Source organism: Ranitomeya variabilis, chromosome 7, assembly GCF_051348905.1.
Source record: "Ranitomeya variabilis isolate aRanVar5 chromosome 7, aRanVar5.hap1, whole genome shotgun sequence".
In the NCBI taxonomy this organism is placed as follows: domain Eukaryota; kingdom Metazoa; phylum Chordata; class Amphibia; order Anura; family Dendrobatidae; genus Ranitomeya; species Ranitomeya variabilis.
This window is the reverse complement of record NC_135238.1, coordinates 233,607,463-233,623,759: the sequence shown is the minus strand read 5'-3', so window position 1 is coordinate 233,623,759 and position 16,297 is coordinate 233,607,463. Positions and strand designations below refer to the sequence as shown.

Below are 16,297 nucleotides of genomic sequence, written 5' to 3'. Positions count from 1 at the left end.
TCACATGACTCAATGTCACTTACCGTAATTAAATATTATATCCCAGGACTCCAGAAATCGTCCCCAGTATGGCATCCAGTCCCTGGTCCACCGCGGGAGCCGCTCGATCACGCTCTGACTTTCCAGCATTATACCGATAGAATTTATAAATTTCTGGGTTTCCCCTGGAATCTCTTTTTGCAAACACCCGATTCGAGTCTCGAAAATCACGGAACAAATACCTGGACAGATACAAAGTATCAAGTAAGAAATGATTGAAATGAATGGGAAAAGTGTTGGAATTTTTGAATAAGTTACACATGCTCAGCTCCTTCGATCCTGTGGACTTTAGTGGAGACGACTATAGTCGAGTACATGGGGAATGCTGTGATTGGGCATCCAGATCCCCCTTCTTCCCCCCAGGGGAGGGTCCTGGTGATAGGCCATAAATAAGATGAGATGAAGTTACGCACTTACTTTCGAAAGCAAATTTATACATCAAGCCGGCCACGTTCTGCACTGTGTGCCCCGACGGGCTCTTCGCTCTCAGCTCCTGGATCTTGTTGATCAGATCGGGGATAATCTCGTTCAGGGGGTCCGCATAGTGCGCTGCCTCGGTGGGTTTGATCATCTTCTGGTTCAGTGCTGAGCGCAGCGTTTGCCATTTATGCCCCTCTCTATAGGTAATGACAAATTAAGTAGAGACGTCGTCCTGTGACCAAAGCCATCATCCTGCAAGCACCCAGCTCCCAAGGGCAGGAAGGGCCATGGGGCTTTTGGCTGATCCAGGATTATAAGTATGGGGAGGGCTGCGGTTCTAGTCCTTGGGCCAGTGAACAGTATTAGGGCTGTCCCACACGTCCAGATAATTCCGGTACCGGAATAAATCGGTACCGGAGTTATCCGTGTCCGTGTGCCTGGGAACTCACGGAGGCCATACGTGCGGCACACGTGTGCCGCCCGTATGGCGAGTGGGTACCACACGGAGCGTGTGGTACCCACTCTGCATCATGCTGAAGCCGCGATTCATATGTTCCCTGCAGCAGCGTTTGCTGCAGAGAAAATATGAATAATAGTGTTTAAAATAAAGATCTATGTGTCCGCCGCCCTCCCACCCCTTGTGCGCCCCCCCCGCTGGTCAGAAAATACTTACCCGGGTCCCTCGCTCCTTCCTGGTCTGGCCGCGGCTTACTGTATGCGGTCACGTGGGGCCGCTCATTTACAATCATGAATAGTCGGCTCCGCCCCTATGGGAGGTGGAGCCACATATTCATGACTGTAAATGATCGGGCCCACGTGACCGCATACACTAGAAGCCGCGGCCAGACCAGGAAGGAGCGACAGCCGACGGGGGACCCGGGTGAGTATTTTCTGACCAGCGGGGGGGCGCACAGGGGGTGGGAGGGCGGCGGACACATAGATCTTTATTTTAAACACTATTATTCATATTTTCTCTGCAGCAAACGCTGCTGCAGGGAACATATGAATCGCGGCTTCAGCACGATGCAGAGTGGGTACCACACGCTCCGTGTGGTACCCACTCACCATACGGGCGGCACACGTGTGCCGCACGTATGGCCTCCGTGAGTTCCCAGGCACACGGACACGGATAACTCCGGTACCGATTTATTCCGGTACCGGAATTATCTGGACGTGTGGGACAGCCCTTATAGACAGTTGGGGGCCATGTAGGACTCTTTGCATTGGGGACCAAGAGTCTCTGGTAACGCCATTGTAGGGCAGCATGGGCTGGAGGCCCAACCTTCCTTACCCTCCATATAGTAGAGGGGGGCTTTATGCAGGGGCCGGGCTTTATGCAGGGGCCGGGCTTTATGCTAATTAGCTTGTTAGAATTTTAACCTGCAGGACTATCTTTTCAGTTAAAAATCAAAAAAATGATTCAAATCTAAAAGCAAAAGTAAATGCCCCCCAGAGCGTAACATGAAGTTCATGGCCCTCAATGCCACATTACTAGTATGGCCCCCGACTGTCATTTGTCTGTAATAGTACTGGTATTCTCATATGGGATGTAGAGCCCTTTTGGGCAACCTATTGTCCAGGCGCAACTGCAAACCCTGCACCCACTATAGTTACACCCCTGGATGCCCCCATATTGACAGCCTCGACCCCCCGCCACTCATACTCACTCGGTCAGTGGTCCGTAGGAGTGTCCCCTGAGGTCCCGGTGTTCCTTCCACAGATTCATGTGCGCCCTCATTGGATACGTTCCTTCCTGCTTTAACAGGGCTTCCAGGAGATGGGGTGCGGCGATATTAACCATACGCCGGTCTCCAATGCGAGATGCCCAGATGGGGCCATACTTCTTTTTTTGTTTTTTCTTAAAAAAATAATTGAAGTTACATATTAGACCCCAGAAGAACACGGCACTGCTCATCAGCTGGAAAATCGGGTCCCTAGGATATAAGTGATTGGTTACGGGCGTCATAGACTGACACTGACAGGTGTGATGGAGGGAGGTGAGTGTGTGATCCGAGGATATGGACGCCGCCGTGTGAGTGTGCGCCATATACACAGACAAGTCAAAGCTACTGTTATTGTGAACAGTTAAGCAAGTTGAAAATGAAATTATCTCTAAAAGACCTAAAGTTACAGATGACACAATCACATCTCACCCCGACCATGTCTAACGTCACCCAAAAAAGTACAGTAAAAAAGTGACTTTTATCTGGAACCCAACCACAACATCTCAGCAATGCCGAAGAGTCAACACGTGATCCTGGTCAAAGAGCATCTCAGGCCTGGCGGTGATACAGAGCTATCCTCAGATCACCCGGGCACAGCCATAAATACCGCACTCACGTGCACAAAAACCGCTGGCTGGCTGCCATGTCATGCTGATATGAACAATGGGAGGCAGAAGCAATGGTGGATCTGTTCACAATCTCTATTCTATGCTAATTTGTATGATATTAAATCTTTGTAATGATCAGAGCTCTGTTATTTTTCTAGTACAGAGCTCCAAATATTCTGCTTAAAGGGGTTGTCCAGTATTACATATATCACATCCACGGTATACATCATAAGCAAATGATACATTGTTGCCATTTATATGCTGCCTAAAAATTATCCAGTGCATGATTATCACATTTACTTACATATTATGGTGCCACCTAGTGTTCAAAGTGTATAGCAATGAGTACGTCCACCAGGAGCCGACACAGAAGAGAACCCTGGGCAAGAACAATATATGGATCTCTACAGCCAATAACTCATCACAATGCACAATTCCACCTGCTTTGGAGATAGATGTGGCCCCCTGACCCGCATGTCCGCCCCTGATGTCCATCTAATACAGTGTAGAGCTGGTCACACATGCTCAGACACAGCCAAGAGAACTGGCTAGCTAGTGAAGACACCGTATCTATTGCCTGCTTTCCCGTGAGCAGGAGCGGTCGGCTCTGTAGGAGGACGGTCTCATTGACATACACTGGTCGCACTATAGTATATAAGTAATTGTCAGAACTATCCAGGGAATCGTTAATTTAACAAAGTAAATTGCAAATATTATTCCCTTTCTATGATCAATAGAATGAATGTGAAATACAGCACTGTGCAAAACATTTAGGGTATGTGCACACGCTGCGGATTTTGTTGCGGATCCGCAGCGGTTTCCCATGCATTTACAGTACCATGTAAAGCTGTGGGAAATGAAATCCGCAGTGCACATGCTGCGGAAAAAAACGCGCAGAAACGCAGCAGTTTATTTTCAGCAGCATGTCAATTCTTTGTGCGAAATCCGCAGCGGTTTTTCACCTGCTCCAATAGGAAACTGCAGGTGAAAACCCGCAGCGGAAACTGCATTAAAAACTGCGATAAATCCGCAGTAAAAACCACAGCGGTATTTGCACTGCGGATTTATCAAAAACGCTGCAGAAAATTCCACAATGGAATCCGCAGCGTGTGCACATGGCCTAAGGCGAGTGTGGAAAACATGCTGCTCGCAAGAATGCATAAAAAAAAAAGTTAACAGTTTATTTTTATGATTAGCAAAATGCAAATTGAATGAAGAGAAGAGAAATGTAAATCCCATCAGTATCTGGTCACCGACTGTCGCCTCCATCATCAGTATCTGGTCACCGCCCGTCGCCTCCATCATCAGTATCTGGTGACCACCCGCCGCCTCCATCATCAGTATCTGGTGACCGCCCGTTGCCTCCATCATCAGTATCTGGTGACCGCCCGTCGCCTCCATCATCAGTATCTGGTGACCGCCCGTCGCCTCCATCATCAGTATCTGGTGACTGCCCATCACCTCCATCATCAGTATCTGCTGACCGCCCGCCGCCTCCATCATCAGTATCTGGTCACCGCCCGCCGCCTCCATCATCAGTATCTGGTGACCGCCCGTCGCCTCCATCATCAGTATCTGGTGACCGCCCGTTGCCTCCATCATCAGTATCTGGTGACCGCCCGTTGCCTCCATCATCAGTATCTGGTGACCGCCCGTTGCCTCCATCATCAGTATCTGGTGACCACCCATCACCTCCATCATCAGTATCTGGTGACCGCCCGTCGCCTCCATCATCAGTATCTGGTAACCGCTCGTTGCCTCCATCATCAGTATCTGGTGACCACCCGTTGCCTCCATCATCAGTATCTGGTGACCGCCCGCCGCCTCCATCATCAGTATCTAGTGACCGCCCGTCGCCTCCATCATCAGTATCTGGTGACCGCCCGCCGCCTCCATCATCAGTATCTGGTGACCACCCGCCGCCTCCATCATCAGTATCTGGTGACCGCCCGCCGCCTCCATCATCAGTATTTGGCGACTGCCCGTCCCCTCCATCATCAGTATCTAGTGACCGCCCGTCGCCTCCATCATCACTATCTGGTGACCGCCCGCCGCCTCCATCATCAGTATCTGGTGACCGCCCGTCGCCTCCATCATCACTATCTGGTGACCGCCCGCCGCCTCCATCATCAGTATCTAGTGACCGCCCGTCGCCTCCATCATCACTATCTGGTGACCGCCCGCCGCCTCCATCATCAGTATCTAGTGACCGCCCGTCGCCTCCATCATCAGTATCTGGTGACCGCCCGCCGCCTCCATCATCAGTATCTGGTGACCACCCGCCGCCTCCATCATCAGTATCTGGTGACCGCCCGCCGCCTCCATCATCAGTATTTGGCGACTGCCCGTCCCCTCCATCATCAGTATCTAGTGACCGCCCGTCGCCTCCATCATCACTATCTGGTGACCGCCCGCCGCCTCCATCATCAGTATCTGGTGACCACCCGCCACCTCCATCATCAGGATCTGGTGACCGCCCGTCGCCTCCATCATCAGTATCTGGTGACCGCCTGTCGCCTCCATCATCAGTAACTGGTGACAGCCCATCACCTCCATCATCAGTATCTGGCGACTGCCCGTCTCCTCCATCATCAGTATCTGGTGACCGCCTGTCACCTCCACCATCAGTATCTGGTGACAGCCCATCACCTCCATCATCAGTATCTGGCGACTGCCCGTCCCCTCCATCATCAGTATCTGGTGACCGCCCGTCGCCTCCGCCATCAGTATCCGGTGACTGAGTCGCCCGCCTGGGCAGTGGGATACTCGGTACCGGGTCCGGTCGCACTTAACCCCTTCACCCCCAAGGGTGGTTTGCACGTTAATGACCGGGCCAATTTTTACAATTCTGACCACTGTCCCTTTATGAGGTTATAACTCTGGAACGCTTCAACGGATCTTGGCGATTCTGATATTGTTTTCTCGTGGCATATTGTACTTCATGATAGTGGTAAAATTTCTTTGATATTACCTGCGTTTATTTGCAGAAAAAATGGAAATTTGGCGAAAATTTTGAAAATTTTGCAATTTTCCAACTTTGAATTTTTATGCCCTTAAATCACAGAGATATGTCATGCAAAATACTTAATAAGTAACATTTCCCACATGTCTACTTTACATCAGCACAATTTTGGAACCAAAATTTTTTTTTGTTAGGGAGTTATAAGGGTTAAAAGTTGACCAGCAATTTCTCATTTTTACAACACCATTTTTTTTTTAGGGACCACATCTCATTTGAAGTCATTTTGAGGGGTCTATATGATAGAAAATACCCATGTGTGACACCATTCTAAAAACTGCACCCCTCAAGGTGCTCAAAACCATATTCAAGAAGTTTATTAACCCTTCTGGTGCTTCACAGGAATTTTTGGAATGTTTAAATAAAAATGAACATTTAACTTTTTTTCACAAAAAATTTACTTCAGCTCCAATTTGTTTTATTTTACCAAGGGTAACAGGAGAAAATGGACCCCAAAATTTGTTGTACAATTTGTCCTGAGTACGCCGATACCCCATATGTGGGGGTAAACCACTGTTTGGGCGCATGACAGAGCTCGGAAGCGAAGGAGCGCCATTTGACTTTTCAATGCAAAATTGACTGGAATTGAGATGGGACGCCATGTTGCGTTTGGGGAGCCCCTGATGTGCCTAAACATTGAAACCCCCCACAAGTGATACCATTTTGGAAAGTAGACCCCATAAGGAACTTATCTAGAGGTGTGGTGAGCACTTTGACCCACCAAGTACTTCACAGAAGTTTATAATGCAGAACCGTAAAAATAAAAAATCATATTTTTCACAAAAATTATTTTTCGCCCCCAATTTTTTATTTTCCCAAGGGTAAGAGAAGAAATTGGACCCCAAAAGTTGTTGTACAATTTGTCCTGAGTACGCTGATACCCCATATGTGGCGATAAACCACTGTTTGGGCGCATGGGAGAGCTCGGAAGGGAAGTAGCACCGTTTGACTTTTCAATGCAAAATTGACAGGAATTGAGATGGGACGCTGTTATGGTTACCCCAATGACCAGGGGAATAAAAATACAAAACGGACTAGCTCTCGGGTGATGGAAACTAAGGTCGACCGTGACCTGAACCTGACCCAACACTTACAGTAGCCGGGGGATGTACCTACGATGCCCTAGACACCACGCGCCAGCCGGAGATCTAACTACCCCTATAAGAGGAATATACAGGCCTGCCTTACCTCCAGTGAGGAACCCCAAAAGATGATAGTAGGCCCCCACAGATATTGACGGTGAGTTCAGAGGAAATGACATACGTAGGATGAACAGCAGATTTAGCACAGTGAGGTCCGCTTACTAGATAGCAGAAGGACAGGAAAGTGTTACTTCACGGTCGACCTAAAAATCACTATTCAAAAACACCATCCAGAAATTACTTTAAACTCCAGTGACAACTCATGCCACTGGAGTAGTAATTTTCTGTCCACAAGAGCTTCCAGCACTGAAGAGTCACATTGCAGATAGCTGGACAAAAATAGCAAAAACAAGAAACAAAATTCAACTTAGCTGAACTGGAACTTGAGGCAGATGAATGCAACAGAATGCTACTAGCACATTGTTGGCCGGCATGTGACTAACAGCCAAGCAGCCTTAAATAGGAAACTCCCCAAGAGGGTGGCGACAGGTAATCAGAGATGGAGGAAGGCACATAAGAGGCACTACCATAACAGACCACCGGGGGAGCCCACAAACCGAATTCACAACAGTACCCCCCCCTTAAGGAGGGGGCACCGAACCCTCACCAGAACCACCAGGGCGATCTGGATGAGCACTATGAAATGCACGAACCAAATCAGGAGCATGAACATCGGATGCTGTCACCCAAGAATTATCCTCCTGGCCATAACCTTTCCACTTAACCAGATACTGAAGTTTCCGTCTGGAAACACGGGAGTCCAAGATCTTTTCCACCACATACTCCAATTCACCCTCAACCAACACAGGAGCAGGTGGATCAGCAGAAGGAACAACCGGCACCTCATACCTCCGCAATAATGACCGATGGAAAACATTATGGATATTAAAAGATGCTGGGAGGTCCAAACGAAAGGACACAGGATTAAGAACCTCCAGAATCCTATAAGGGCCGATAAACCGAGGCTTAAACTTAGGAGACGAGACCTTCATAGGAACAAATCGAGAAGACAGCCACACCAGGTCCCCAACACAAAGACGAGGACCAATACGCCGATGACGATTAGTGAACTGTTGAGTCTTCTCCTGGGACAACTTCAGATTGTCCACAACCTGTCCCCAAATCCGATGCATCCTATCAACCACAGCATCCACTCCAGGACAATCCGAAGACTCCAATTGACCGGACGAAAACCGAGGGTGAAACCCTGAATTACAAAAAAATGGAGAAACCAAAGTGGCAGAACTGGCCCGATTGTTAAGGGCAAACTCTGCCAATGGCAAAAAGTCAAGCCAATCATCCTGATCAGCGGACACAAAACACCTCAAGTAAGTCTCCAAGGTCTGATTAGTACGCTCAGTCTGGCCATTAGTCTGAGGATGGAATGCAGACGAAAAAGACAAATCGATACCCATCCTGGCACAGAACGTCCGCCAAAATCTAGACACAAACTGAGTACCCCTGTCAGACACTATATTCTCAGGAATACCATGCAAACGCACCACATTCTGAAAAAATAGAGGAACCAACTCAGAGGAGGAGGGCAATTTGGGTAAAGGTACCAAATGAACCATCTTGGAAAAACGGTCACAAATCACCCAGATGACAGACATCCTACGAGAAACCGGAAGGTCAGAAATAAAGTCCATAGAGATGTGCGTCCAAGGCCTCTTAGGGATAGGCAAGGGCAACAACAACCCACTGGCCCTAGAACAGCAGGGCTTGGCCCGAGCACAAACATCACAAGACTGCACAAACATGCGCACATCTCGAGACAAAGAAGGCCACCAGAAGGACCTAGACACCAAATCCCTGGTGCCAAAAATTCCAGGATGACCTGTCAACGCGGAAGAATGAACCTCCGAGATAACTCTACTGGTCCAATCATCAGGGACAAACAGTCTACCAGGCGGACAGCGATCAGGCCTATCCACCTGAAACTCCTGCAAAGAACGCCGCAGGTCTGGGGAGACAGCTGACAATATCACCCCATCCTTCAGGATGCCGGTAGGTTCGGAATCACCAGGCGAGTCAGGCTCAAAACTCCTAGAGAGGGCATCCGCCTTCACATTCTTGGACCCAGGCAGATATGACACCACAAAGTTAAATCGGGAGAAAAACAACGACCAGCGCGCCTGTCTAGGATTCAGACGCCTGGCCGACTCAAGATAAATTAGATTCTTGTGGTCAGTGAGGACCACCACCTGGTGTCTAGCACCCTCAAGCCAATGACGCCACTCCTCAAACGCCCACTTCATGGCCAGAAGTTCCCGATTTCCCACATCATAATTTCGCTCAGCGGGCGAAAACTTTCGGGAGAAAAACGCACATGGTCTCATTACTGAGCAGTCAGGATCTTTCTGCGACAAAACTGCACCTGCTCCGATCTCCGAAGCATCCACCTCAACCTGGAACGGAAGTAACACATCAGGTTGGCGCAACACAGGAGCGGAAGAAAAGCGGCGCTTAAGCTCTTGAAAGGCCTCCACAGCCGCAGAGGACCAATTAGCAACATCAGCACCCTTTTTGGTCAAATCAGTCAAAGGTTTAGCAATGGCAGAAAAACCCGCTATAAATCGGCGATAGAAATTAGCAAAACCCAAGAACTTTTGCAGACTCTTCAAAGAAGTAGGTTGCATCCAATCACAAATGGCCTGGACCTTGACAGGGTCCATCTCCATAGATGAAGGGGAAAAAATATATCCCAAAAAGGAAATTCTCTGAACTCCAAAACTACACTTTGAGCCCTTTACAAAAAGAGAATTAGCTCGCAAAACCTGAAAAACTCTCCTGACCTGTTGAACGTGAGATTCCCAGTCCTCCGAAAAAACAAGAATATCATCCAAATACACAATCATAAACTTATCCAGATATTCACGGAAAATATCGTGCATAAAGGACTGAAAAACGGAAGGGGCATTTGCAAGACCAAAAGGCATTACCAAATACTCAAAATGGCCTTCAGGCGTATTAAATGCGGTCTTCCACTCATCCCCCTGCTTAATCCGCACCAAATTATACGCACCACGTAGATCGATCTTAGTGAACCACTTAGCCCCCTTTATACGAGCAAACAGATCAGTCAGTAAAGGTAACGGGTACTGGTATTTAACTGTAATCTTATTCAAAAGTCGATAGTCGATACAAGGTCTCAATGAACCATCCTTTTTACCTACAAAGAAAAATCCTGCCCCTAGTGGAGACAACGAGGGGCGAATATGACCCTTTTCCAAGGATTCTCTGATATACTCCCGCATAGCAGTATGTTCAGGTACAGACAAATTAAACAAGCGACCCTTAGGAAACTTACTACCGGGGATCAATTCAATAGCGCAGTCACACTCTCTGTGAGGAGGGAGAGAATCAATTTTAGGCTCTTGAAAGACATCATAAAAATCTGACAGAAATGCTGGGATCTCAGAGGGAGTAGATGAAGAAATAGGAACCAAAGGTGCATCCCCATGAATACCCCGACATCCCCAGCTCAACACAGACATAGATTTCCAGTCCAAGACGGGATTATGAATCTGTAACCATGGTAATCCAAGCACTAAGACATCATGTAGGTTATACAATACAAGGAAACGAATAATCTCCTGATGGTCTGGGGTAAGACGCATAGTCACTTGTGTCCAATATTGTGGTTTATTGCTAGCCAAAGGTGTAGAATCAATACCCTTCAGGGGAATAGAAACTTCCAACGGCTCCAAATCAAACCCACAACGCTTGGCAAAGGACCAATCCATGAGACTCAGAGCGGCGCCAGAATCCACATAAGCATTCACAGTCACAGATGATAAGGTACAAATCAATGTCACGGACAAAAGAAATTTTGACTGCAAGGTACCTGTAGAAAAAGATTTATCAACCTTTTTATCAACCTTATTTATACGTTTAGAGCATGCTGATATAACATGAGCTGGATCTCCACAGTAGAAGCACAATCCATTTTTGCGCCTGTAATTTTGACGTTCGCCTCTAGACAAAACACGATCGCATTGCATATGCTCTAATGCCTTTTCAGAGGTCACCGCCAAATGGTGCACAGGTCTTTGCTCAGAAGACACCGCCATATGGTGCACAGGTTTTTGCTCAGAAGATACCGCCATATGGTGCACAGATTTTTCCTCAGAAGACCCCGCCATATGGTGCACAGATTTGCGCTCCCGCAAACGCCGATCAATCTGGATAGCCAATTTCATGGCATCATTCAGACCTGCAGGCACAGGGAACCCCACCATGACATCCTTCACGGCATCAGAGAGACCTTCTCTGAAATTAGCTGCTAAAGCGCACTCATTCCATCCAGTAAGCACCGACCATTTACGGAATTTCTGGCAGTATATCTCAGCTTCATCTTGCCCTTGGGAAAGAGCTATCAAGGCTTTCTCAGCCAAAATCTCCAAATTAGGCTCTTCATAAAGCAACCCCAAAGCCTGAAAAAACGCATCTACATTTAACAACGCAGGATCCCCTGGCGATAATGCAAATGCCCAACTTTGTGGGTCGCCGCGCAGTAGAGAGATAACAATTTTAACTTGTTGAGTATGATCACCAGCAGAGTGAGATCTCAGAGACAAAAACAATTTGCAATTTTCTCTGAAACTCAAAAACCGGGATCTGTCTCCAGTAAAGTATTCAGGCAGAGGAATCTTAGGTTCAGACATTGGAGCACGTATAACAAAATCTTGTAGGTTCTGTACTTTTGTCGCAAGGTTATTCAAACCTGCAACTAAACTCTGTGGATCCATATTCAAATGGGTGTAACCCAAGCATTCAGAGGTTAAGAGGAGAGGAGAAAAAAAAAAGGCTGAAGACTGCAGTTTAAGCAAGGAATACAAATGATCAAACTAAGGTGCACTTTCAAACACAAAAAAAAAAAAAAAACCTTTTCTCCTCCTTCCTGCTTTAGTGCATATTTTAACACATAGATTTTTTACAGGCCGGCCAAACTGTTATGGTTACCCCAATGACCAGGGGAATAAAAATACAAAACGGACTAGCTCTCGGGTGATGGAAACTAAGGTCGACCGTGACCTGAACCTGACCCAACACTTACAGTAGCCGGGGGATGTACCTACGATGCCCTAGACACCACGCGCCAGCCGGAGATCTAACTACCCCTATAAGAGGAATATACAGGCCTGCCTTACCTCCAGTGAGGAACCCCAAAAGATGATAGTAGGCCCCCACAGATATTGACGGTGAGTTCAGAGGAAATGACATACGTAGGATGAACAGCAGATTTAGCACAGTGAGGTCCGCTTACTAGATAGCAGAAGGACAGGAAAGTGTTACTTCACGGTCGACCTAAAAATCACTATTCAAAAACACCATCCAGAAATTACTTTAAACTCCAGTGACAACTCATGCCACTGGAGTAGTAATTTTCTGTCCACAAGAGCTTCCAGCACTGAAGAGTCACATTGCAGATAGCTGGACAAAAATAGCAAAAACAAGAAACAAAATTCAACTTAGCTGAACTGGAACTTGAGGCAGATGAATGCAACAGAATGCTACTAGCACATTGTTGGCCGGCATATGACTAACAGCCAAGCAGCCTTAAATAGGAAACTCCCCTAGAGGGTGGCGACAGGTAATCAGAGATGGAGGAAGGCACATAAGAGGCACTACCATAACAGACCACCGGGGGAGCCCACAAACCGAATTCACAACAGGACGCCATGTTGCGTTTGGAGAGCCACTGATGTGCCTAAACATTGAAACCCCCCACAAGTGACACCATTTTGGAAAGTAGACCCCCTAAGGAACTTATCTAGATGTGTTTTGAGCGCTTTGACCCACCAAGGGCTTCACAGAAGTTAATAATGCAGAGCCGTAAAAATAAAACAAAAATTTTTTCCCACAAAAATTATTTTTTTAGCCCCCAGTTTTGTATTTTCCCGAGGGTAGCAGGAGAAATTGGACCCCAAAATCTGTTGTCCAAGTTGTCCTGAATGCGATGATATACCATATGTGGGGAGAACCACTGTTTGGGCGCATGGGAGGGCTCGGAAAGGAAGGAGCGCCATTTGGAATGCAGACTTAGATGGAATGGTCTGCAGGCGTCACATTGCGTTTGCAGAGCCCCTAATGTACCTAAACAGTAGAAACCCCCCACAAGTGACACCATGTTGGAAAGTAGACCCCCTAAGGAACTTATCTAGATGTGTGATGAGCGCTTTGACCCACCAAGGGCTTCACAGAAGTTTATAATGCAGAGCCGTAAAAATAAAACAAAAATTTTTTCCCACAAAAATTATTTTTCAGCCCCCAGTTTTGTATTTTCCCGAGGGTAACAAGAGAAATTGGACCCCAAAGGTTGTTGTCCAATTTGTCCTGAGTGCGCTGATACCCCATATGTGGGGGGAAACCACCGTTTGGACGCATGGAAGGACTCGGAAGTGAAGGAGCGCCATTTGGAATGCAGACTTAGATGGAATGGTCTGCAGGCGTCACATTGCGTTTGCAGAGCCCCTAATGTACTTAAACAGTAGAAATCCCCCACAAGTGACACCATGTTGGAAAGTAGACCCCCTAAGGAACTTATCTAGATGTGTGGTGAGCGCTTTGACCCACCAAGGGCTTCACAGAAGTTTATAATGCAGAGCCGTAAAAATAAAACAAAAATTTTTTCCCACAAAAATTATTTTTCAGCCCCCAGTTTTGTATTTTCCCGAGGGTAACAGGAGAAATTGGACCCTAAAAGTTGTTGTCCAATTTGTCCTGAGTGCGCTGATACCCCATATGTGGGGGGAACCACCGTTTGGATGCATGGGAGGGCTCGGAAGGGAAGGAGCGCCATTTGGAATGCAGACTTAGATGGAATGGTCTGCAGGCGTCACATTGCGTTTGCAGAGCCCCTAATGTACCTAAACAGTAGAAGCCCCGCACAAGTGACCCCATTTTGGAAAGTAGACCCCCCAAGGAACTTATCTAGATGTGTTGTAAGAACTTTGAACCCCCAAGTGTTTCACTACAGTTTATAACGCAGAGCCGTGAAAATAAAAAATCCTTTTTTTTCCCACAAAAATTATTTTTTAGCCCCCAGTTTTGTATTTTCCTAGGGGTAACAGGAGAAATTGGACCCCAAAGGTTGTTGTTCTATTTGTCCTGAGTACGCTGATACCCCATATGTTGGGGTAAACCCCTGTTTGGGCACACGGGAGAGCTCGGAAGGGAAGGAGCACTGTTTTACTTTTTCAACGCAGAATTGGCTGGAATTGAGATCGGACGCCATGTCGCGTTTGGAGAGCCCCTGATGTGCCGAAACAGTGGAAACCCCCCAATTATAACTGAAACCCTAATCCAAACACACCCCTAACCCTAATCCCAACAGTAACCCTAACCACACCTCTAACCCTGACACACCCCTAACCCTAATCCCAACCCTATTCCCAACCGTAAATGTAATCTAAACCCTAACCGTAACTTTAGCCCCAACCCTAACCCTAACTTTAGCCCCAACCCTAACTGTAGCCTTAACCCTAGCCCCAACCCTAGCCCTAACCCTAGCCCTAATGGGAAAATGGAAATAAATACTTTTTTTTTATTTTTCCCTAACTAAGGGGGTGATGAAGGGGGGTTTGATTTACTTTTATAGCGGGTTTTTTAGCGGATTTTTATGATTGGCAGCCGTCACACACTGAAAGACGCTTTTTATTGCAAAAAATATTTTTTGCGTTACCACATTTTGAGAGCTATAAATTTTCCATATTTTGGTCCACAGAGTCATGTGAGGTCTTGTTTTTTGCGGGACGAGTTGACGTTTTTATTGGTAACATTTTTGGGCACGTCACATTTTTTGATCGCTTTTTATTCCGATTTTTGTGAGGCAGAATGACCAAAAACCAGCTATTCATGAATTTCTTTTGGGGGAGGCGTTTATACCGTTCCGCGTTTGGTAAAATTGATAAAGCAGTTTTATTCGTCGGGTCAGTACGATTACAGCGATATCTCATTTATATTATTTTTTTTATGTTTTGGCGCTTTTATACGATAAAAACTATTTTATGGAAAAAATAATTATTTTTGCATCGCTTTATTCTCAGGACTATAACTTTTTTATTTTTCTGCTGATGATGCTGTATGGTGGCTCGTTATTTGCGGGACAAGATGACGCTTTCAGCGGTACCATGGTTATTTATATCTGTATTTTTGATCGCGTGTTATTCCACTTTTTGTTCGGCGGTATGATAATAAAGCGTTGTTTTTTGCCTCGTTTTTTTTTTTTTTTTTTCTTACGGTGTTTACTGAAGGGGTTAACGAGTGGTCCAGTTTTATAGGTCGGGTCGTTACGGACGCGGCGATACTAAATATGTGTACTTTTATTGTTTTGTTTTTTTTATATTTAGGTAAAGAAATGTATTTATGGGAATAATAATTTTTTTTTTTTCATTATTTTGGAATATTTTTTTTTATTTTTTTTTACACATTTGGAAATTTTTTTTTTTACTTTTTTACTTTGCCCCAGGGGGGGACAATACAGATCGGTGATCTGCCAGTTTGCATAGCACTCTGACAGATCACCGATCTGATTGAAGTGCAGGCTGCTTCACAGTGCCTGCTCTGAGCAGGCGTCTGTGAAGCCACCTCCCTCCCTGCAGGACCCGGATCCGCGGCCATCTTGGATCCGGGTCTGGAGCAGGCAGGGAGGGAGGTAAGACCCTCGCAGCAACGCGATCACATCGCGTTGCTGCGGGGGGCTCAGGGAAGCCCGCAGGGAGCCCTCTCCCTGCGCGATGCTTCCCTGCATCGCCGGCACATCGCGATCATGTTTGATCACGGTGTGCCGGGGGTTAATGTGCCGGGGGCGGTCCGTGACCGCTCCTGGCACATAGTGCCGGATGTCAGCTGCGATATGCAGCTGACACCCGGCCGCGATCGGCCGCGCTCCCCCCGTGAGCGCGGCCGATCGGCTATGACGTACTATCCCGTCAAGGGTCAGATAGGCCCAGGTCACCTCGACGGGATAGTACGTCAAAGGTCACAGAGGGGTTAAAGTGAATGTCACGGTGGCTGCGACCCGGTCCGTGGCCCTGGGCGCTCACTTAAAGGCGAAAGGTCTTTAAAGGGAATTTGGTAATAAAGTTTATGTTCGTGACGCTACCTGTGGTTTTCAGTCAGTAGGGACCGACTGCTGCTTAAAGGGGTCCTCTGGGGTGATGTTATGCAGCAAGATGGTGATTCTTCCCAGAGGTGAGGCGGGATCCCCAGGGCTCCCAAGGTGTATGGTACAGATGGTGTGGTGGATGGTATAGTAAAGAACCAGGACACAGGTTTGCAGTCTTTACCTGGTTTAATGATGGTAGCAGTCAGCCTCAGTCCAGGGTACCAGGTACAGGT

General features: G+C 47.1%; 1 protein-coding gene and 1 long non-coding RNA gene across 2 annotated transcripts in view; one reads left to right on the top strand and one right to left on the bottom strand.

Annotated features, from left to right (window-relative positions):
• Positions 1–16,297, top strand: part of LOC143784675 (uncharacterized) — a 68,188-nt gene that overhangs the window by 19,439 nt on the left and 32,452 nt on the right. The window lies entirely within an intron of this gene.
• Positions 1–16,297, bottom strand: part of LOC143784671 (sterol 26-hydroxylase, mitochondrial-like) — a 45,605-nt gene that overhangs the window by 9,469 nt on the left and 19,839 nt on the right. The window contains exons 2-4 of the mRNA XM_077273186.1: positions 2,127–2,317; positions 457–656; positions 24–221 (exon numbers count right to left, since the gene is read on the bottom strand). Of these exons, the coding sequence (XP_077129301.1) occupies positions 24–221; positions 457–656; positions 2,127–2,317 (589 nt within the window). The remainder of the gene's footprint in view (positions 1–23; positions 222–456; positions 657–2,126; positions 2,318–16,297) is intronic.